We start from the raw sequence: 24393 nt of genomic DNA, 5'->3' as shown, positions 1-24393 counted from the left end.
GGGATATCCCATGGCCCTACTCTAGAACCCTGATTTGGCACGAATCGCTCTAACATGGGCTGGAAAAATTCTTCTTCCTGCTGTCTCTCTATCAGTTGTTCACCACCACCCAAAATTTCTACAAATATACCAACTATACTAACCTGTACGGTCTGGCCACCACCTTCATTTGAACCTTGCTCCGAGATACCATCAAGTCTTGGTTAATAGGGTCCTCAGGCTGCAAACTCCTCGGTTTCTTAGAAAGCCCTGCACTCTCCGCTGATCTACCATAATCCGAAGCTTGATCAACTCCCAACATTGACCTCTCCCTTCCTTGCCCAACTATGGCCAAAGGAGGAATTGGCTACATCGGAACTTTTCCTGTCTTCTCTACTCTTATCAAAGTGGATGATACCTATAGTCTTTGATTCACCCTGAATCTTCGACGGGTCTGTTTCCATAGAAGACATAATCTCAGATGGGTCCGTCTCAATGGAGGGTACATCCTCACTTGGGTCCTCCTCCAACGTGTAACTTAATCCTCCCTCTGTCATCATTACAATCCTCGAATCGCATGTAGTCCTTTCTAAAGAAATCGTTGTCAAACTACAAAACAACAAAGGTCATGGTTGACTATTTAACACCCTATGACTCAGCTCTATAGCACGATCTAGGATACAAAGAAGGGTAACTATCCTAAATCCCCTGCAGCTTCCTGTTTATAAGTGTAGCGCACTATACACCCATAAACAAGACTCTGCTGGACACAGCTCGTATACAACCCTAGGACGAACTGCTCTGATACCACTTTTATCACGACCTAACCGGAAGGTCATGACAGGCACCCGGAGCCAATCTACCGAGCACCTCAAAATGTATATCTCATATTCATATCTGAGTGGGCCATATAGATAACTCATAAGTATCATCAGCTGTAAGGGACACCAGCCCTAAAGATATACATATACGTCATCAAGATGAGCCCAAGTATACAAGCCGACAAGCTATCAAAATAGTAATATAACAGAATATAGACTGAGAAGGTCATAGAACATCTAACTATGCATATCTATCTACGAGCCTCTCTTTTGGAATACATAACATAATAAGGATGGGACAGGACCCCGCCATACCCATCTGTACACAAAGGAACCATACCAGCGGGTACCGCAACTCCGGAACAAGTGGAGTGCCCCTTTACAACCGCTGAGAAGGCATCCTAAGAGTATGAATCGTCTCCCTGTCTACCTGCGGGTATGAATGCAACATCCACAAACAAAAGGACGTCAGTACGAATAATGTACTGAGTATGTAAGGCATGAATAACAACATAATATAAAGATATGTAAAGTAACATGAGATAAGAGAGAACAACCTGTACCTCTGAATGCCTCTTAAGGCGGATGTCATGCATGGTTGCCTTTTTAACAAAAACATTTTCATACATATACATATAATACCTTACCTGACCATATAAACTCGGTGTTATCCGTACCCGACCATGATAGGCTCAATGTTATCCATACCCAACTGCAGTGGTGTGCACAATAGATGCCGTACCCGGCCGACTATAGCGTAGCTCGGTGTGAGAAAATACATACATATATATTAAGTATGCATGAGAGCCCAAATAAAAGCTATAACCCTATCAGAGTGGGGTAAGGTCGGTAAACCTCCAATTATCATTATGGAGATATCATCATGAACATATCTCACCTTGAAGGAACAATAATCATAAGATGAGATCAACATCAATGAATAATAGCAATAACTATAAGATAAAGATCAATAAATCATAAGACAATTATCAATAATATCATAAGAGAGTCAAGAACATAAGCTTCTAGCATTTCTAGGAGAGCAATCATTATGGACGTCATTTGTATAAGTTCGTATCAATAAGATCATGCCATAAGAAAGAAAGGGACAGCCTTAACATACCTTGTTGTTTACTTAACCACTCAACGTCTGTCTTTCCGAGCTTGCAATCTAAATTCAAGATGATTCATACTAAGGTTAAGTCGTTGAAACGCTTATATGATCAAACTAGACTGTTAGGTGAGCTAACGAAATTCGGGCAGCATTTCCCATATACCACTTACTTGCTCCAAATCTCAAAACAACGCCCAAACACAACAACAACAACATCAACAATACCATAGCCAAGAGAGTATATTCAAATTAAACTTAAATCCATCCAAAACTTCTTTTCAAATTCAATCCATAGCTATCAACTACAACACAATACTTTATGACTTTTTCTCCATAACTCTTTTCACTTTTAAAACTTACTAAACCTTCAAAACAACTCAACATAAGAGATAAGATGAAGAAAATACCTTATACTTGAAGAACTTCAACTCACACAACTTGTTTCAAGACCAAGTTCACCACAACTCCGTGTAGAAGCAAGAACAATCACCTTTTTATGAACTAGTTGAGGATTTTATAGCTTGATTTTCTCTTGATTTGCTTTGGGACGTTTATGGATGTTAGAGGGAGGTTAGAGAGACATTAGGGATTTTTTATTTTTGGTGAAAAAATGAAGCCTAGGTCGTGGAAAAATCTATTTATAGGCTAGGAAGAAAAATTCCACCGACTTCTAATTTTCTGGAAATTTCGGGCAAAGTACGGCCTATTGCTCATCCCGTACTTCAAAGTACGCCCTACTATTCATCCCGTACTTGGAGGTAAAAAAAATTCAACTTTCTGGAAATTTCAGGTAAGGTATGTCCAAAATGTACGGGACGTACATTTTTGTATGGGCCGTACTTTATCCCGTACTTCTCAGATTTGCCTTCTATCAGTTGCATTGGAAAGAAGACTCACTGAACTCTAATTTACATAGGCTATGAATTCCATAAATCCTCATATTCTAGTAGATATCCCTCTCTCAAGTTGGACCAAAAATCTATCCAAAATTCTGCCAAGTTTTCCCAAATTTTCAACAAACTTAATTTCTTCGATTCGCTCGATCCCAAAACCTTTAGACCTTTTTTTAGCACTTGTTAGAAGTCCTCCTTAATCATATAAGGGTTCCATGATCTCTCCGGGCTTACGTTAGTTTACTTACGACGCAAACGACGCGAAAAATTTTAAGGTGTAACACTATGAGACCTCACCTTGAATTGGCTGCGTAAATCCATCCATCACCACGGTGAATAGAAACGGGCTAAGAATTGATCCCTGGTGCAACCCCATCGGGAAGTGCTCCAGTCTCCTCCCACTGTCCTTACCCTGATTTTGGCTCCATCATACATTTCCTTTGCTCCATCATACATCTAAAATCAGTCAAGAAAAAATGTATGAATTCACTAAAACTGCACATAACAATACAATCAACTACCAGAAGTTCAACCATCTTATTTTCCAGAATAATTCCACCAAAATAAGAGCGAATTCAGGAAGTTTAAGCTAGCTCTCAATAGATACACCAAAATAAGAGTGACATCCATTTTATGCAGCTTAATTTAGCTAGATAAAGATACAACAACCATAAAATATATATATATATATAAAAGATAGAAAAATCATCACATTACTAACCACAATATATTTTACATTCCATCAAAACATCAAACGCCAATAGATTCCACAAACCACAAATACATTTAGATTGCATCAAAAAAACATAACTAAACACACCGATTACTTAAAAATGCTCATATAAGAAACTAGAACATTGAGACATGTCATAAACAATTGAGAGAGATAAATGGGGAAAATAACTTAAAATATTACTTCAAATGCCTAAACTTAACTTGGAATTTTACGAAAATTAAAGAAAAAGTCTAAACATATTTAAGCAGATTTGCAAAATTTAGAAGAGGGACTAGGTTTTGAAAGAGGTAAAGAATATTGAGAAAAAAATGGAATTGAGTTCGAATAAATGTATAACGGTTAAACGGGTTTGATAAGGGGGAGGAGGTGGTACACTAATTAATCTAATGAGTCGTCTAATTATGCTAGCTGGTATCTTGTTAAAATAAGAGCATAACCAAATAACAGTAGAAACATAATTAGAGCAAAAGTCACCAAACTATTTACAAAGGGCAAATATTATAGGGAAAAGGGTCAAATTTACCCTTGTACTTCGAGAAAAGGTTTATATTTATCCCTAATAAGTTATACTACTAGGCTGTATCCTCACGATTAATAATATATCAACATTTACCCCTATCCCTAATGGTTGCCCACTGTGGCGTTGCCATGTCAATTAATGAGTCCACGTCGGATCTAGTCACCATGCCACATAAGACTTGGACCCGCCGCAAATTTTTTACCCAACCCACCCACCAATTCACCTTAAATAATACCAAAACACAATTGGTTTTCTAAAAAAAATACCACCCGATTATTTGTCTCACTCACTGTGTCAATTTAAAGAGAAAGAGATCTACGAATCTCTCATCGCTGCGTTCCTGGAAGAGAAATCTACTTCTTCCTAAGGTAAGAAATTTTTCACCTATCTTTTTATGGTAGATTTCATTTTAGGGTAGTTGTATTTTAGTGTTAGGGTTTTTTCTCATCAATGGTATTTTTGTCTATTTTAGTGTAATGTTTGTTGATGTTTTTACTTTATTGTTATCTTTTCGTGTTTTCCATGTTTGTATGCGTGATATTATCGACTGAGGGTTAGGGTCTTGTTTTTTAGGTACGATTTTAGGGTTTCTGTCATTGCTGGGTTTTGGGGTTGAATTTTAGGGTTTCAAGGTGATATTGCATATATAATGTCGTATATGGTCTAGGGCTTCTATTTGAAATATTGTTTTTGGTCTAGGGTTTCAATTTGTTGTGGTCCCGGCTAGATTTCTTATTTGGTTGTGTTGTTCCCTTCAATAAACTATCTGAATTTTTCTGTTGGTGTGCTTTTGTTAGTTTTTTATGTGCTGGAAAGTGGGTATCCTTTGCTTGCTTTGTTTATTGATGGTGGAATCTTACTTTGGTAAATATTCTCTAGTCTCCCATAACTTTATTGTCCGTAGTTTTTTGAAGTTGACTGGCTCTTCAAAGTGTTGTATCTGTTAAAGTTTGGTTTTTTATGGTATCTTTGAATTTTATCTGATTTATTTGTCCCTTTTTTTAATCTTTAGGTTGACTTGCTGGTTTCCATGTGTCTTTATGTTGCTTTTCTTTATTTTGTTGTTGCTAAATGATGAAAATTTATGTGTCGGTACTTTCAATTTTTTTTTTCTTTATGCTTATACTTTAGTTTTTTGTTTGGGAATTTTTGGGGTTGTTTACTTTATCTATTTTTCTTCCACTTGTCCCTTGTTGTACCTTAATTGACTTGTTAATATCATGTTTACACTTTTATTAAATTTAAGTGTTTGTCATTTCAGATTTTTTTTTTTTGTTTCTTTATTCATATACTTCAGTACCTTATCTGATTTATAAGATCATAATAAGTTATCTTTATGTACACCAATTGTCTAGTTGCTAACTGATGAGGATACCTTCCACTTGTCTAGTGGCATCAATATTTCTAAGTGTTTCTTGTTTGTCTTGTTGTTAAATTATTTTACTTTTCTAGTGCCCTGTTGTACCCTTGTGCCCTTTCTAAGTGTACATTATAAACTGTTTCTTTATGCATTCATTGTAGTATCTTAACTAGTTTAATTGTCTTTTTGGTTTAAGTGTGTCTTTTTACTTGTATAATTATTTATCTTTACTGGTTTTAAGGGCGTAATGCTTTTCTAATTAGTCACATGTTTTTTTCTTTTCTTTTTTTTTTTTTTTTTTTTTTTTTGCAGTTTCTAACAATGGTTAATGTGCATTTGAGTTTCATCATGGGGGACAATGGGCATTAGAGCCACAACTAAATTACATAGACTTTCTTGTTCACAGTAAAAAAGACTATGAGTTTTACTTGCTTTGTTTAACTGATTTACTGGCTGAATATAATTGTAACCATGGGTATATTGGTTGCAACAACTCATGGTGAAAGCTCAGGTAGATACTATGAAGTAGAAGGGGATGATGAGATTAGGACTTTGTTGGATTTTATTAGCCCACAATATAATGTTATCAACATATTTGTTGTAAAAGAGTCTGAATTAGGTATTGTTGTACCTAATATAATCCATCACAATGAATATCACCTAGATGAATATGATGATGCCTCTGAACTTGAAGCAGCCTCTGAATATAGTTCAGATGACAGTGATTATGATGGAATGAAATCTCCAGATTCTTCAGATTATGATTCTGATATGCTAGACTCACTTTTTAAGCAGAAGAAGTGAGATATTAATGAAAAGTTGACAAACTATATGGAGTTGGTGCATCCATGACATTTAGAGACATCGATGAAGCTAGGAAAGTAATCAATATATATGCTCTTGCAAATGGCTATGGGTTAAAACAACTCATAAGTGACACTATAAGGCTTAGGTATCTATGTGAAGGTGATTGTCCTTTTGTCTGTCATATATCTAAGGATAAATTAGGGGGTGGGTTTACTTTCAAGACCTTAGTTACTGAACACACTTGTGAGCTTGCATTTGAGAATCATAAAGTTGATGCCAATATAATAGCTGCATACTTTAAGAGAGCGCTACCAGATAATCCAAATATTAAGCTTAAAGATATGAGGACAAGCTTGAAAGCTACATTTAATATTAATGTTAGTGACTCAAAGTGTAAGAGGGCCAAGAGAATGATTCTGGAGAAGCTTGATGGTAATTTTAATGATGAATATAACAAGCTTGTGGCTTATGCCAATGAACTGAAGTTGAGTAATCCTGGAAGTGATGTGATAATTAACTTTTCAAAGGATGCTCTTGCTGAAGGAAAAAGAAGGTTTTCAAGGATTTATATTTGTTTTGATGCAATGAAGAGGGGTTTAAGAGTGGGCTGAGACCTTTTATAGGCTTAGACAAGACTTTTTTGAAAGGAAAGGCTAAAGGTTAGTAACGTTAGTAACAGTTGCTCAAGACTCTACAAACCACTTTTATCCATTAGTTTGGGTTGTTGTGGATAAAGAAACAAAAGTGTTTTGGAACTAGGTCTTAAGTCAGCTACAAATGTCATTGGACCTTGGAATGGGTGAAGGAGTTACTCTTATATCACATATGCAGAAGGTATGCATACTTTACCAGATTCTTTATTTTTTCATTTGTCTCATTTCTGTCAGTATTTATGTGTACTTAACTATTTTTTTGTTTGTTTATGATCTCTAGGGGTTGATTTATTCAATCCAGAAAGTTCTTCTTGAGGCCCACTTCAGATTCTATGTTAAACACATAGAAGAAAATTAGTGCAAGAAATATGAGTTTGGGGAGTACAAGAAGTATCTTTGGTAGGCTACATGGAGTTCATATGAAGAGGATTACCAAGATCCACTAGATAGTATGAAGCTAGTGGATGATGATGGTCAGGCTGCTGTTGATGATCTTTTGAATTATCCACCAGAAAAATGAAATATGCCATTCTTTGATATTATTTGCAAGAACCAGTTAGTGGACAATAACCTAACTGAGTCCTTCAATGGATGGATTTTGGAAGCTAGACACAAGACAATTATAAAGATGTTTGAGGATATTAGGATTATGTTAATGACATCTAAACTTTTGTTCTTCCTTAGTTTTTTTACTTTCTATGTATACTTAATTTTTTTTCCATCAAGGCGATGAACATGTTGCATGAAAATGAAGCTGCTGCTATTGGTTGGGATATGGAGTACAGTCCAAAGACTATGCTTTTAAATAACTAGTTCATAAGAATTGCACAATAAATGTCATGTCAATGGAAGTGCAGACAATGGGTTTGAGGTGACTGAAGGTGGTGACAGACATATTGTGAATTTAGGGTTAAGGAGATGCCCTTGCAGGACATGAGGCCTTTGTGGAATCCCATGTCCTCATGCAACTTGTGCCCTGCTGTACAAGAAGCTTGAACCTCTATATTGGATGCATTGGTATCTGTCCAAAGAAGCATATCTCCTATGAGAATAAGTTACAGTCAGTTAGAGGAGAGAAATTATGGAAAATACATCCCTCACAATACCCGGAGCACCAAATATAGTAAGAATGGCTGGAAGGCCAAACGTTAAGAGGACAAGAGAAAAAAAAGAAGTTGTTAGTAGGCAAGGACATTGGTCTCAAACAAGAAAAATGAGGGTTATGAGTACTACTTGTGGAGAACCTGAACATAATGCTAGGGGATGTGACAAGGTAATCACAAACTTTAATAATTCAATTTTCATTTTCTTTTATTTCTGCCTAATCAATTTAATGGTCTCTACATTTTACAGCATTCTAAAGGAAAGAAGCCCATTGGCAAAACAAAGTGCATGCCAAGAAAGAAGAAAAGAAGTTTTATTGATAAGCCTGCTAATGATGAACAGACCCCAGCTGGTACAGATCTAGGGCAGTGCAGTTCACAACCCAACTTTTTTCCAGCAGATCCAAGAGGTGTCTAGCCTCAATGGCAATTACTTCTTCTTTCAATTTGTCTCGTTCTATCTTAACCGCGACATCGTTAAATCTTGAACATTAGTCCAATCGCTTTTCGGGAACAAAGCATCTTTCCATTCCCAAAATCTACATAACCTAGCCTATCCAAACAATACAACTTAGTTGAACATTATGAAGCTAATAGTGTAGATTCAAGTAACGATAAAGTTTGAATGAAAATTGTGAAGCACAAAATTTAACCTACCTTAGACCTCAGACATTTGTAGAATTTTCTTTCGGGGTTACTTGGAGTCGATGAAGTGAAGTGTTTAGCAATGATGCCACAACGATATTTTATGTGAGATGAACAGCTACCTTGAGGCATATATGAACCCACGAAGAGAGGAACTTGAAGGGAGTGGAAAATTATGGATAGAAATTAGTGAAACAAGATAATCCTTTTGATGGCCCCTAATTTTAGCGCCGATGGAGGGTGGTTTTGGTGGAGAAGGAGACGGTGGGTTCAATAGAGAAGACAAAAGCTTCGTTCATGGTGTATAGTATTATTTAGGGTGAATTTGAGGGTGGGTCGGGTAAAAATTTTGGGCCGGGCCCAAGTCTTATGTGGCAGGGTGACTAGATCCTAGGTGGACTCATTAATTTGACATGACAACGCCACAGTGGGTAGCAGTTAGAGATGGGGTAAATGTCAATATATTATTAACGGTAAGGATACGAGCTAGTAGTATAACATAATATGGGTAAATATAAACCTTTTCTCAAAGTACAAGGGTAAATTTGATCCTTATCCTAGGGAAAAGGGCCAACAATACCCCTGAACTATTAGAAATGGATCGGTTTTACTCTTAGTTACGTTTGGCTAAAAAATGCCCTCCAACTAAAGTACCTTGTGTTAGAATTGAGAAATTCTATGGCTCGGATCTTTAGTATTCTCTTATTTATTACCTGTGTCTACTATTTAGGCAGGATACCTTCACTCATTCTTACTAAGAAACTGAAAGAAGCCTAAAAAACAGAAGAAAGGGTGGAAAGTGAGGAAGAAAGAGATGTAGAAATAGAAACTGGTAGAAAATGCCCTCTAACTATCCAAATAGCTCAAAGATGCCCTTCTTACTTAACGATTTCCCCAAAACAAAGGAAAATGGGCCAATTTTGCCCTTGAACTATTCAATGAGATAGTTTTGCCCTTGTTCTTTTTAATTTCTTTTTATGAGGGCTGAGGGAGGGTTTAATGTGTGAGACATATAATAACGACATAAGAAAATAGTAGTAAACATTTCTGTTTAAACAAATAAAAAAAATGACATATAATATTTTTTCAAATAAAAAACAATGACATATAATATTTTTTTTCTTCTGATTTTTTATGCATTAGGTATGAGTTATTATTTCTGAACATGATATCAAGTACCTTTTCTTTCATAACTATTTAGGACCCGTTTGGTCATGAATATTTTTCAATTTTTTTCTGAATCCTGTTTGGACATAGAATTATTACAATTTTTCAGAATTCGCAAAACTTCAAATACCCATTTTCACATTTTTTTTTACTCCTAATCACTCACAAAAATTCAACATTTTTCCAAATTGTATTCATGTCCAAACACAACTCCTATTTTCAAATACCATTTTCAACTTTTTTCGAAATACTAATGTTTTCAAATTTCACAATTTTTATATCCAAACGCCCACTTAAAAATTTATTTTTCTAACACTAAGAATGATATGATAAAAGAAATCAAATTAAATTATATTTTGATACATTATATTACTTATTGTAACTTTAAGTCATCCCAAATTTCAATCTAGGGCTGGCATAATAATTTTCAAAGAAAAATTAATGCTGGTAATTAAACTCTATATAAAATAAAAATTATAATTTAAAATAGTCAAAATAATAAAAATTATAATTTAAAATAGTCAAAGTAATCTCATGACCTCCAAAAAGTTCCCTCGATGAAATCCGGAAAAAACAAATTGTGATCCCCAATATTTCTTGTTGGGCCTTGGTGGTTGGTTGTGGTTGGTTACGTGGGACATACCATATAATGGTTCTTGTATGGCATCCGCGTTGGCTTCGTCCCCCTCCTCGAAGCTCCCCTTTTCCTCTGGAATCAAAGAATAATCCTCAAGAATCAATTTTCTCCATTTCTACACATTTATTATTATATATATGTACACTGAAACTGGTCGGTAAATTGAAGTCTATAATTATCTCTCTATTTTACCATTTTCTTTTAACCCTAAGTTAACCTTATGGCCACAGTTGTCGAGTTTGAATGCCCACAACTCGTCAACGACCTTCAAGATCTATCCATTCAACCCCAGGTAAAATTGGGTTTTCTTTATTTTAGCTATTTATTTTTTTCTAGCTTTTGCTTTTGTTTGTCTTTTTAGTTCAAGATCCAATTTTTTTTCTTGATATAATTGTGTAGATTTTGAAATAATTATGCTGACCCATTGCTTTTGTTGGTCTGTTGAAGTGTTATTTGTTGTTCAAGATCCATTCTTTTCTTGAAATAATTATGTGGGATTTGAGGATTTTGAAGTAATAGCTGATCCATTATGTTTTATTGATGAGGATTTGTCTTAGTTTATTAATAAATATGATGCTTGAGTGTTTAGTCTGATCCAAGATTCATTTTTCCTTTGAAATGAATCTTGATTATTTGGAAGTAATTGTTGAGCATCGTGTACTTGTGGATTAGGGTCTTTTCTTTATTGATCTGGTTTTTTATCTGTTATTTTACTGTTAGATTATTGAAAGTCTAGTTGTTTATCTGAATTGACATTTGTGTGATGAGTATTAGAATGAAATGGATATAGAGGTGCAAATGTCGAAAAAGAAAATAAGATATCCTGGATTAATTTGGTATTGAGGTGTAGTTGAGTGAAGATTTGTATGATGGGGAGTTTTTTGGTGACAATTGATGCTTTTTGTAATTGTTCACATGTTTTGATTGAAGTACTGTCTAGCAGGGGCTGAGCTAGGTAGGGCCAAGGGGTCTCACCAAACCCTCTTTGGCGGAAAATTACGCTGTTTATACATCATTAAAATCACCTTTTATGTATATGTAGTAGATATTGAAGCCCGTTTGGCTTCTTCGTGTGTTTGCTTCATAGTTTGAATCCCCGTAGTGAAAATCCTGGCTCCGCCACTGCTGACTAGTTACCATAGAGTAGGACTTTCTATCGACAATAATGTAGTATGTGTTGTAACTTTGCTAATAGACTATATAAATTTTTTATTTCAGCATGCTACTCTGACTTTTATCTTTTATTTTGTGAAGTTACAATAGCTCGGAATTTGTTATTTCTATCTTTTTCCTGCATGGATGGCATTTAGATGCGATATTGGGATTGAGTACATGGGATATGTTGATTGATATGGGTTTTCATTTCAGAACAAAATGAAGAGCACAGCTGAGGAAACGCACCGAGTTGGGTGTGAGAATAACCATCATGGGATTTGTGCTGTTTGTTTGAATCAGATAGTGCTTCAAGAAACTGCCCTAGTAAAAGGTTGCGAGCATGCCTACTGGTTTGTCTAAAGAACCATTCTCGTTTGACTATTTATTGCCATTTTATCAGCACAGACTTGATTTGCTATTTTCATGGCTTTGTACCTAAATATCCAATAGGATAATGCTATAACTTTTTTTTTTTTGGGTACAATGATCTTCACATGGCAATAAATGGGGTTTAATGAATAGTGAATGAGAAAATCAACATATGTTGCTTATTTAAGCAGCTATTTTGAATTGAGAAACTGCGAAAGAGAAGGAACAGGACTGTTCTTGCGTGTTTTTGATCTTGTTATGCTAATGACATTCTTACACATTTTGAATCCAAACTTTCATGGAGACAAATGTGCACTGGATGTGTGCAGTGGTGAGTAAAGGAAAATATGGAAAGGATTTCCTTTACATCTGTTTTTTTTTTTTTTTTTCCGGGTTGGGGCAGAAGTAATGGTTGTCGTGTACTTCTCTTTTGTCCTAGGCCGCAAATGCGAGCTATACTTTGTGGTGGTCTCTGTTATTGGTTTCTTACCATCATCCCACCCTATCCACCGTCCAAAAAATGTGTCTCGGTGGTCATATTGTTATTTTTCTTTGGATATTGTGAAATGTCGTCTTTTTATGTGTTTCAGCTTCTGCTTATGATAGGTTCTCATGAACAATTGCATGGTTCACTAGTCAGTGTGTGCTTGTTTAAGATATTGTGGTTTTGCGATCGTCATACTTCATTTATATTTATTTTTTACTGGACTTAGTACTATGGAACCTGTCTTTTCAGGGGTGTATTGATATTCTAAGTTCGAAAGTTGGGATTAGTCTGTAGAACTTTCAAGTGTGTATTTATCTTCTATTCTATTTAATTTACACAAAATGCTGTTATGATAATATGTTTCTCCTTGCTTTGGTGTTCAGTGTGACTTGCATCCTTCGGTGGGCAACCTATAAAGAGGAACCAACATGTCCTCAGTGTAAGCATCCATTTGAGTTTCTCTACATCCACCGCTCACTTGATGGAAGGTAAATGATATGTTTGAGTAAGCTTTCCTTTATTTAAAATATTTGTGATACATCATGATGCTGATAAACTCGGTCTGTATGTTATCTGATTAACTCGTATATGCAATGGTGAATGAAATTATGAAACCATGAGCACAATGGTGGAAAGATGTGTTTATTGATGAGGTTGAGAGTAGCAGAATGTTTTTTTTTTTTTCCGAAGTTCATGACTACTATTTTCTTAAATTTGATGTCTATTGTATGGGTTTCTATGTTTGTCAAGCTTGAAGGTTAGTACCGTGTCATTGTCTTATTTGCTGGACTCACATATTGATTCAAAATTGTCCAATTAATGTTTTGTACAGTGCGGTTCCCTTGGTAACTTCAGCTGTAATTTTTTTCGTTGAGTCCGTGCCTCGATTATCCATCAGGTGCCTACTATCTCCAACAAGACACCGGATAAATATGCGCACCAAAATTTAGGCAGGTGAGAAGAATTTATTCAGTTTGGTGGTCTAACCTTGGTCCGAACAGCATCACTCCAACCTTCTAATGCTAGGCCAGCCCATTGGGGGAAACTAGACAACGCTCAACTAGCTATTAACCTTTTACCCTAATCCTAGACCTCCATATCATGCTATCTATGGTCATGTCCTCGGTAAGCTGTAGGTGTAACCACCCCTACCCAATACTTCTTCGGCCTAACTCTACCTCTTAAGGCCCACCATAGCCAACCTCTTACACCTCCTCACTGGGCATGTGTGCATCTCCTCTTCACATGCCCGAACTATCTCAGTCTCACCTCCTTATCTTGTCCACCGCGGAGGCCACTCCCACCTTGTCTCGAATATCGTTGTTCCTAATCATATCTCTCCTAGTATGCCTAGATATCCATCTCAACATCCTCATTTCCGCTATTTTCCTCTTCTGGACGTACGAGTTCTTGACCGGCTATCACTCCATCCCTCCAACATAGCTGGTCTAACAGCACTTTATAATACTTACTTTTAAGTCTTGGTGACACATTAATTTCAAATTCTCCTACTTAATAAGGACTCTGTGTTGTTGTCATGATATTAACTACTTTATGCTTCGCGGTCTGCTATTCAGAGTATGAATGTTGTGTTAGGTTGTATTGGAGACCAAAAACTTTTCTAGACCTCTTTTTTTCTTTCACATATTGACCTAACTAATGCATTGTTTGTTCTATTTTTGATAAGGAAACTAATGCATTGTTGTTTCTATGTTTGCCATCTATGCTTCTTTTTTGGATTTTGAATTCCTTATTTGTAGCTGGTGACTTCTATCCTCTTGAGTAATGATTATTTGTCCATTTTAACAGCCTTCAGGACTACATGTTTGAGGAGAGCGTTTGCCTTCTCCTCAGGGCATCGTGGTTTAAACCATTGATTGTGGAGGAAAGGGTGGAGATTGATGATGACATGGATGACTTGTACATGTATGATGACACGGAAGAAGGTTTCGATGAAGATTATATCATTGGTAGTTCTTCAAGACTCCGTATAGGCAATAGACGATGGGGAGACAATGGATATGTCAGTGCAGGAAGGCAAGAAGCAAGGCCTGTTATTCGACCAAACCTCCAGGAATCGGGTGCTGGTCCTTCCCGCAAGCCCAAGAAGGAGACTGCTGCTCCTAAAGAACTTGTTGGGCGGCGTGCCAAGCGGGCCCTGAAGCGCGAAGCTGCTGATAAGGCGGCTGCTGAGAAGCACCAGCAGCGTCTGGTGATGATGGGTCGGAAATGAGTTCAGTTCTGCTCCTGGGCGACCTTAAAGATCATGACTTCATGAATCGCCCCTACCCCTGTACAGTAATTCACTTATTTTCTTTGTAAAATAATTGACACAGTTGAGAAGATGATGGATTTGCTGGTAAATGGGATGGACCATGTTCATACCCTGTTGTTAATTCCAGATAATATATAATCATTGACGAAGGGAAAGGAAGCTCCTTGTTTCCCCAATAATGTACATTGTTAGGTGAATTTCATATTTATCTTTTAGATCCTTAAGATTTAGTAATCTATTCCAACTGCCTTCTCTGCTTCAGATGTTAAGATAGCTTTGGATGGAGAGAAGACATGTAAATTTGTTTAATTGCATAATAAAGGAGGTAGTAGTCCAACTTCTGTGCTTTTTTATCCCACATATTTACCAATTTTATGCAGATTCTTATTGAAGATTCTCTTAGTGTTTTCCCCAAGAGTCTCTTTCTGTATACACATAAAGAGATTTTATAGTTTGTTCTGTTTTGAGAATAGAAGATTAATCAACTCGACTATTTGCCGTTGGGTAATGTGATCATTTAACCTAAACCCACTGTCTAGCATGCATAATTTGCTTTGAACTGGGTTTTGTTTTCCAATCTTTATTTATTTATGTGTATATATTCCCATTTATTCCAGCACTAGCACATTTTTCTTAATTTCTACCTTCAAAATAAATTTTCTTTGAAAAAGAATATTCCAAATTTAAAGCTTCTATAAATACTTCAGATTATTGCAGGTATTGGTCTCTGCACAATAATAATTCTTCAATAGCATTTTAAACTTCATATGTGGAAGGCATGCCAATTGTCGATGCACTGTAAAGCACTTTTTAATTGTCTTAGCACTATGTTGACCAATCAATAATATATTGAATTGAAAATGAGCAAATGGCTCTCGAGGTCCTTAAACAATTTTTAATGGTGATATCATCTTCATGAATAATTCACTTGTACAAACATAATTCAAGAAAAAGTTCTTCAAAATCACATAGAACACTTAATCTAAAAAAATAAAAAAAATAAAAAATAAAAATATTATGGAATTGTGGCTAATGAGAACAATTCTCATATGGGAATAACTATTACAAAGTTACTTTTGTTATGTCACTCCAAACAGAACAGGAAAAATGAATAATCGACCAAAGTAGCTAAAACCAGATATTGAATACCATGATCAGACATAGTTCAAAAGAAGGCTCTGCTACCATAAAACACTCTTGAATTTTCTTTCCTGTTATTGTTCATATCTGATGAGCTTCCATGATCTTTCTGATCAGCTTTATCCAAGTCCAGTGGCAGCTTCATCTTTGCTAATGACTCAGTAAACTGCTGCATACTTCTCATGTACATATCTACTATCTGTTGCTGCATAGCTGACTGTTCTGCATCAATCTTGATCATATTCCCTAATGGAGCTGAAAAAACCACATGGGGTTCTTTCCTTTCTTCATCTTCTTTCTTAATTGAGTCCTCTTTGTTATCGATCATTTTATCTGGTGAGGAACCTGCTGAACTTGTCATTGAGGAGCTAAGGAACCAAGAATTTTGAATGCTTTCTTTGGGAGAAATATTTGAGTCATGTTCATCAGCAAGTTCATCATCATCATCTTCTTCTTCCTCTTCTGATGGATTAGTTGCAGCCATTTCATAGTCATTTTCTGGCTGCTGTTGTTGATCATCATGATGACTGTGAAATGCAGCAAGTTGGAGAAATGAACCACCTAAGTCAAAATATTGGGAAACCATTTCTTGATTCTCTTTAACTAAACTGATCTCTGGGAATTCTATTCTTGAATACTCAACTGGATCAAGAACAATTTGAGAAGATGTATTTCTGTCTAGTAACACAACTTCTGAACTTATAGAAGAAGAAGATGATGGTGAACAAGAAGGATTGTTGGATACTGAAATGGGGTTGTTGGTATTCAAGAAAAGGGACAATTTGACTATACCAGCAGGGGAATGAAACAAATCAGTGGAAGAAAGGCTAAAATCTTGAGTGATTTTTCCTTTACCAACAACTGAAGAAACAGGAACTAAAGCAAATCCCAAGAGTTGATCTTCCAATAAGGTTTTGGCTCTACTGAGCATCCAGATTTCACATTTGAGGATGAAATCAACTTGGGAAACTTTCATGGCCAAATCTTCATTGAAATCTGGATTTTTTCCACCACCATTAATGATCCTTGTTGATATGGCTTCATCAGGATTGTAAGTAAGGGAAAATTTGGCATATACATCTTGGTTGTCATAGATGCAGATGTTGTGAATGTTCCTAGCATGGTGAACATGAATTTCAAGAATTCCTGATATTTCAGATTCTGAATCAGTACTTAAATCAGGGTTGTATAGAAAACCTGTTGATGTTTGCTTGAAGGAGTCCATAAAGGAAAAATCAAGACTATGGTTCCTTGAAATGAAGAAAAAAGGATAGAGGGTAGGTTGGTGCCTTGGGTGCTAGGTTGCTAGAAAAAAACAAGTTGAAAGATCAAATACACATTTCATGTTGCTTTATCTGGTCTTTGGGAGGCAAGAATAAGCTAAAAAATATGGTGTTTTAGTACATATAACACATTACTTGAAGTGCAAACATGGCATTGGAGGTTTGGAACTTCTTTTTGTTGTTTCTTTAAGGGGTGGAATGGAGTTCTAAGACAAGGATAAGAGTGACTTAGAGTTGAGCAATAAAAGTTTCTAAACAAATTGAGCAGGTGGTAAGAAGAGAGAAGTAGGTAATATAGCATGGGAGGGGTTGAAAAAGAAAGAGTTTAACTTGTGTACATTGACAACATAAAATAATTTTATACTATCAGGTCATACAAAAGATAACTATAAGTGACCACCCATTAAAAATAGATAAGAAACCTAGAAAAAGGTAACCATCTTTAAAAAGTAAGATTAGTAACCTGGAAAAGAGGACATGATCCTTGCTATGACATATTAAAGCACATTTATAGTGTAAATATGTTTGGCATTATCAATGTATATATGTTAAATTCAGAATGAAATTATTAGTAGAGAGAATGATGAGTATCATGAGAGAAAGGTTTTGTTTTCAAGTAAACAACTAAAACATGAGATTTTCATGTTTTTTCCTTTTCACTAACTTCTTGTTGGTTTGATTGATTAACAACATTCTAGAGTAAAGATCTTTTCTCAAATATATTTTTGGAAATTTTGCACTTAAAAAAGGGAAAGAATTTTCTAAAAGGAGCATGATGATAATGATGATGAAGTGAGAAAGAGAATGACATTTTTCTTCCTCCACTTTTTAATGTTTTCTCTAGCTTTTAGGGAGTGGGTGAGAGATGGAGAGATATTTGGTTGAGTGTGGGGTTTTGCTTTGCTTGGCATTGCAGCTTACTCAATTTGCTATCACCAAACCTATTGAAAAATGGAGGTCCTACAATCTCCATTTCATCATTCATGGTTCTTATTCAAAGATTCTCTTCAAAGTCTTAAGAGATTTTGTCATGTGTTACAATAACTTTACCTACTCCTACTTTAACGAGGAGACTTGAGATAATATAGTAAGTTGGTTTTTCTATTAGATTTAAATTCACACTGTGAAAAAATTTCACAAGTTGATAGGGAAAAAAAATTCACAATATTGTTAGGGATCATTTGGTTAGCAAACAAGTCATGATCGGGATTATAATGTGAGAATTATGATAATAGAATTAAATAATTATAAAACTATTTATATATACCCTTTTTGGTAAATATTTGGTTCATTAAATTAAAAATCAGATATACCCAGTATAATATAAAACATGTGTTTGGTTTTATAATGGAAATTTGAAAATTATACTATGAGAATTAAATAATTATAAGATTATTTCTATATACTTTTTTGGTAAATATTTAGTTCATTAAATTAAAAATGGGATATACCTGGCATAAAATAAAATATGTGTATGGTTTTAAAATAGAAATTTGGATAAGTACTTATTTCCAATTTTAACATTTTTCTATTATATATAAGAGCGGTGGAGGGACGAACACGGCTGTCCCTCCTTGTACCAACCGCTTCAAAAATTGTACACTTAATGAATTCTTATAGTAAAAGCTATATAACTTGTACTCTTTAACCAACTACTTTTTTATCCCACATAGACATATATCATAGTACTTAATATTTATTTTCTTTTTACGTATACACGTATGCACTTATTTATTTTCTCGTGCATATTTACTTGTTCACTTTTAACTTTTCACGGCCAACCGCTTCAAAAATTGTACATTTAATGAATTCTTATACTAAAAGCTATGTAACTTGTACTCTTTAACCAACTACTTTTTTATCCCACATAGACATATGTCAAATATTTAATATTTATTTTCTTTTTATGTATACACGTATGCACTTATTTATTTCCTCGTGCACATTCACTTGTTCGCTTTTGACTTTTCACGGCCAACCGCTTCAAAAATTGTACACTTAATGAATTCTTATACTAAAAGCTATATAACTTGTACGCTTTAACCAACTACTTTTTTTATCCCACATAGACATATGTCATAATACTTAATATTTATTTTCTTTTTATGTATGCACGTATGCACTTATTTATTTCCTCGTGCACATTTACTTGTTCACTTTTGACTTTTCACGTTCTTTAGGAATTAATAAATCCCATGTAGACATATGTTATAGTACTGAATAGTTATTCTCTTCTCATGTATAGACGTATTCACTTCAATTTTAATTCTTCGACACACATTTATTTCTCCATGCACTTTTACTTGTTCACTTTTGACTTTTCACATTCTTGCTGAATATTTATTTTCTTCTCATGTATGCACTTCAATTTTAATTTTCCGATACATATTTATTTTCTTCATGCACTTTTACTTGTTTAATTTAGACTTATCACAGTATTTAAGAATTAATAAATGAAGTACTCCCTCCGTCCCATATTACTTGGCCAATTTACTTGACTTTTCACGTTCTTTAAGAATTAATAAATGAAGTACTCCCTTCGTCCCATATTACTTGGCCACATTACTATACTCGAATTTTCACACTCTTTAAGAATTAATAAATGAAGTAATCTCTTCGTCACATATTACTTTGCTACATTACTAAAAATATATGTCTATTTTTCTATTCTATATTTTTCTTTTTTTCTATCTATTTATTATCTATTATATGTAAGTGTGGTGAGTGGACAAAAATAGCATTCATTGCGTGTACAATATATATGGTGAGTGGACAAAAATAGCATAAAATGCTTGTACCACAAGCTTTACAAATTGTACACGCAATGAATACTTATATCAAGAGCTATATAAATTATACACTTCAATCAACTACTTTTAATTCCATGTGGACAATAAATTGTACACTTAACATCAATTAAACAAATACGCATAATTCTTTAATGGCCTATGAATTCGGATATGCAATTTCTAAATTTTATGAAAAGTAATTTATATATATAAAGAAAACATAAAAAATAATATAATATGAATTATAATAATTGAGAATTTTAAAAAAAAAAATAGATAGCGGTCAAAAAAAATTCTTGCTTGACTCTCAAAATTTAAACTGTATCACATAAATTGAATAAAGAAAGTACTAATTAATATAGTACATATTTTCAGAGTATTAAAAAATTGTACAATTAATGAATTCTTATACTAAAAGTTATATAACTTGTACTCTTTAACCAACTATTTTTTTTATCCCACATAGACATATGTCATAGTACTTAGTATTTATTTTCTTTTTATGTATACACGTATGCACTTATTTATTTCCTCGTGCACATTCACTTGTTCGCTTTTGACTTTTCACGGCCAACCGCTTCAAAAATTGTACACTTAATGAATTCTTATACTAAAAGCTATATAACTTATATTCTTTAACCAACTACTTTTTTATCCCACGTAGACATATGTCATAATACTTAATATTTATTTTCTTTTAATGTATACACGTATGCACTTATTTATTTCCTCGTGCACATTTACTTGTTCACTTTTGACTTTTCACATTCTTTAGGAATTAATAAATCCCACGTAGACATATGTGTTATAGTACTGAATAGTTATTCTCTTCTCATGTATAGACGTATTCACTTCAATTTTAATTTTTCGACACACATTTATTTCCTCCGTGCACTTTTAGTTGTTCACTTTTGACTTTTCATGTTCTTTCTGAACATTTATTTTCTCCTCACGTATGCACTTCAATTTTAATTTTTCGACACATATTTATTTTCTCCATGCACTTTTACTTATTTAATTTAGACTTTTCATGATCTTTAAGAATTAATAAATGAAGTACTCCCTCCGTCCCATATTACTTGGCCAATTTACTTGACTTTTCACGTTCTTTAAGAATTAATAAATGAAGTACTCCCTTCGTCCCATATTACTTGGCCACATTACTATACTCGACTTTTCATATTCTTTAAGAATTAATAAATGAAGTACTCCCTTCATCCCATATTACTTTGCTACATTACTAAAAATATATATCTATTTTTCTATTCTATATTTTTCTTTTTTTGTATCTATTATATATAAGTGTGGTGAGTGGACGAAAATAGCATAAAATGCTTGTACCACAAGTTTTACAAATTGTACACGCAATGAATGCTTGTATCAAGAGTTATATAAATTGTACACTTCAATCAACTACTTTTAATTCCATGTGGACAATAAATTGTACACTTAACATCAATTAAACAAATACGCATAATTCTTGAATGGACTATGAATTCGGATACACAATTTCTAAATTTTATGAAAAGTAATTTATATATATAAAAAAAAACATAAAAAATAATATAATATAAATTATAATAGTTGAGAATTTAAAAAAAAAAAAAAAAAAACAAATAGATAGCGATCAAAAAAATTCTTGCTTGATTTTCAAAATTCAAACTATATCACATAATCGAATAAAGAAAGTATTATTTAATATAATACATATTTTCAACGTATTAAATTATTTAATTAATATATTTGAGTTAATTTAGTGTAAATATGCAAATAAATATTTACTCATGTGACCCCTTAGAGGATGTACTTTTCCAGAAAATACAAGTGTCCCCCAATTAGGATTAGTTAGGATGATAAGAGCAATAGGTAAACACATATCACACGCTAAGTGTTTAAACTAAATCAATGTACTGCCTCTTCTCCCTCTTATTACGTTCTTTGAGAATATAAATGAAGTAAAATCAGTAATTAATGTGAAGGGTAAAATAAGAAGAAGAAAAATTTCTTTGTCTTGATATGTTAACATGGACAATTACTTTTATCCCCATTTTCCTTCTTTGCCAATACTTTATTTATCTTACTCTTGTTTGTATTCTCTGATTATTATTTCTTTACATTTATAAAAATGTATTATTTCATATTTTCATTTCGGAATTAAAATTTGTTGATTTACAATATATATATCTTTCTAATTTTGATTTCTCTGTAACAATTCATTTTAACTATAATTGTTAATATAAAAAATTATAATGTAACTAATTTTTTTGGTTAATTTAATAAAAATATTTTATTAGTTTTGCTTTTAAAAAATTCAATATATACAACACAATGGTTCTTATGTTTGGATCGAAGGTTAATTAATTGATATAGATATTAACTTGTCAGTATATATATAACATATTAAACAATTTAAAAGAAAAAATCTAGAATCAAAATATTAATTTCCCTCACCTTCATACTAATTTTATTTTTCACATCGATGAATAACTTTCATTGTCATGACAATGAGAAATTTTTAAAAATTATTTACAAAATATAAACCTTAAAGACTGGTTAATTAAAGTGAATAAACATATTCGGTGCACGGGCATATATGGCTGTTGACACCCGATTTTGTCCCGTCTTCCCCAAAATACTTATTCACATTTCTAGTATTTTCAGCAATTTAAGAAATAATTATTTATATTTTTACTGTAATTATTAGCTTCTATTAATGCCGGCGTTTTATTATTTTGCAGTCACTAGTTGTTATTATTTTGTTACCACAATTATTATTATTATTATTATTATTATTATTATTATTATTATTATTATTATTATATTATTATTATTATTATTATTATTATTATTATCATTATTATTTTATTATTACCGGTATTATGATAATCTGCATTTTTATCATTTCAGCATTTTTACCGTCTTATGCACACGCATCGCGTTTATTTTCGCAAATTAAATAATAGCATTTATTTACTGTTGACTTCCAAAATATTATTGTACGGCTATTACGACGTCGTATAATTTTGTTTTATCCGGGCACTAATAAATATATACTTTGATATTAGTAATATTTAGCACACGTTAATATATAATTAATTGAAAAGGGCTTTTATTTAATTTAGACCCAGATCCGAGCCCAACTACCACTCAAGTTTCGGACCAGCCCAAAATCCACCAGCCCAACCCAATACCTGACCCGACCCGGTTCTATCAAAAAACGGATGAAAACCTTTAGGTTTTCATCCTTTTCCTCCAAGCGCCGCACCCACCTCTTTTCCTTCTCTTTCTCTTTCCTCTTCCTCTCTCCCACGCTCTGCTCTCTCTCCTCTCTGCTTTTCTCGGCGTAAATGGCAAAATCCCAGAGCCCTTTCACCTTCCCTAGACCTTGCATGGTCATTTCGGGGAAGGCAATCAATGTACGTCCTTTCCCCGTCGATTTTTCAACCGTTGAAGTGGTAAGAAGTTCGTTTTCATCTTCTTTCTTTCCCGTTTGCTTCTGAAAATCCTTAATGGATTTTTGTCTGCTAATGAACCCAAATCGTTCTTTTTCATCCGCTCCTTTGACTTCAAGTACAAAAATTTTATGACGATTGTCTTTTTCTTCGAGGTTTCTGATCAATGACAGAAGGTTTTGACATCTTATGTTTGAAAAGATTCAATCCCGCCCAAAGTTTGAGCATCAGCAAAACCCTAATTCTTACCTATAAATAATCTTTTATCTGGAGTTGGAAAAGGGGAAAAAGGAGAGGAAATAAAAAAAACGGGAGAAAATCAGATCCAAAAGAAAGCTTGTAGTTGTAGTTTTATAAAAGAAAGCAAAAAATAGTTAAGAAATTATTCTATTCTTCTGATTTGAGACTCGAGTGGATTTGGGATTCGTCGCGTTCGAAGTATAAATTCGAGACCCGACGCCTCAGTTCGCTGCACTCGAAAGAGGTAAACAATCCTCTTTTAGTTAATTTAATTTTGGTGTTAGCAGTTTACTAGTATTTATGTGTTCCTGTGTGTTTTGTTGATCTAGTTGATTCAGTCTCAGTCCAGTAGTTCGATTGCATCGACGTAGGTTCATGTTTTAGTTAGTTAAACTTCAGCTAACAGTGTTTATATGACTTTTTTTTAGTCTCAATTGATCAGCTATGTGTTAGTTTGTTTAGTTTTAGGTCTTAGGTGTTAGATATGTTTTATGTGTTTTGGTTTAGTCTAATCATGCTTGGTTGATTTATACATCTGTTAGATGTAGTTTTAAGGTGATTAGTCTCTTATGTGTTTAAGCAAGTATTAGTTAATTTCCTCAGTTTCTGTTGATGTTAGATTTTTATATGATGCTGTTTCCTCTGTGGAATTTAGATGTCCATCATCGATGTCATTCAAGGGTATAGAAAGCATGCTAGGCTTGAACCTTGAGTTTAAATGATATCGACATGATATTGACTGTTAGCTCTTTGTGTACTTGCCTCAAA

The 24393-nt window shown here is 33.9% G+C and overlaps 2 protein-coding genes and 1 long non-coding RNA gene across 4 annotated transcripts; 2 read left to right on the top strand and 1 right to left on the bottom strand.

Annotated features, from left to right (window-relative positions):
* Nucleotides 1-5466: 5466 nt before the first annotated feature.
* On the top strand, nucleotides 5467-8642 carry LOC132063031 (uncharacterized). Its single transcript, XR_009416307.1, has 3 exons — nucleotides 5467-7064; nucleotides 7164-8156; nucleotides 8237-8642. It is a non-coding gene; the product is annotated as an uncharacterized LOC132063031 (long non-coding RNA).
* A 1814-nt stretch (nucleotides 8643-10456) lies between these two features.
* Nucleotides 10457-15066, top strand: LOC132061797 (uncharacterized). Of its 2 annotated transcripts, none has more exons than XM_059454435.1 (4): nucleotides 10457-10727; nucleotides 11690-11940; nucleotides 12830-12934; nucleotides 14256-15066. In XM_059454435.1, exons 2-4 carry the CDS (start codon nucleotides 11810-11812, stop codon nucleotides 14677-14679), a joined length of 660 nt encoding a protein of 219 aa, XP_059310418.1. In that variant the 5' UTR covers nucleotides 10457-10727; nucleotides 11690-11809; the 3' UTR covers nucleotides 14680-15066. The 2 variants fall into 2 exon arrangements, with proteins under 2 accessions (XP_059310418.1, XP_059310417.1); XM_059454434.1 differs by having other exon boundaries at nucleotides 10458-10727; nucleotides 11804-11940.
* A 536-nt stretch (nucleotides 15067-15602) lies between these two features.
* On the bottom strand, nucleotides 15603-17905 carry LOC132061796 (uncharacterized). Its single transcript, XM_059454433.1, has one exon. The coding sequence runs from the start codon at nucleotides 17084-17086 to the stop codon at nucleotides 15887-15889; it is 1200 nt and encodes a 399-aa protein (XP_059310416.1). The 5' UTR covers nucleotides 17087-17905; the 3' UTR covers nucleotides 15603-15886.
* Nucleotides 17906-24393: the final 6488 nt, after the last annotated feature.

This window comes from Lycium ferocissimum, chromosome 7 (genome assembly GCF_029784015.1).
Source record: "Lycium ferocissimum isolate CSIRO_LF1 chromosome 7, AGI_CSIRO_Lferr_CH_V1, whole genome shotgun sequence".
NCBI lineage: Eukaryota > Viridiplantae > Streptophyta > Magnoliopsida > Solanales > Solanaceae > Lycium > Lycium ferocissimum.
This window is presented reverse-complemented; position numbering and strand designations above follow the sequence as displayed.

What these genes read in the sequence shown, in the direction of transcription:
- LOC132061797 (XM_059454434.1), top strand. Translation starts at nt 10,656, where the DNA reads ATGGCCACAGTTGTCGAGTTTGAATGCCCACAACTCGTCAACGACCTT. An exon ending in GGTTGCGAGCATGCCTACTG is followed by an intron (nt 11,941 to 12,829) that starts GTTTGTCTAAAG and finishes TTTGGTGTTCAG; the next exon opens with TGTGACTTGCATCCTTCGGT. An exon ending in CACCGCTCACTTGATGGAAG is followed by an intron (nt 12,935 to 14,255) that starts GTAAATGATATG and finishes CCATTTTAACAG; the next exon opens with CCTTCAGGACTACATGTTTG.
- LOC132061796 (XM_059454433.1), bottom strand. Translation starts at nt 17,086, where the DNA reads ATGGACTCCTTCAAGCAAACATCAACAGGTTTTCTATACAACCCTGAT.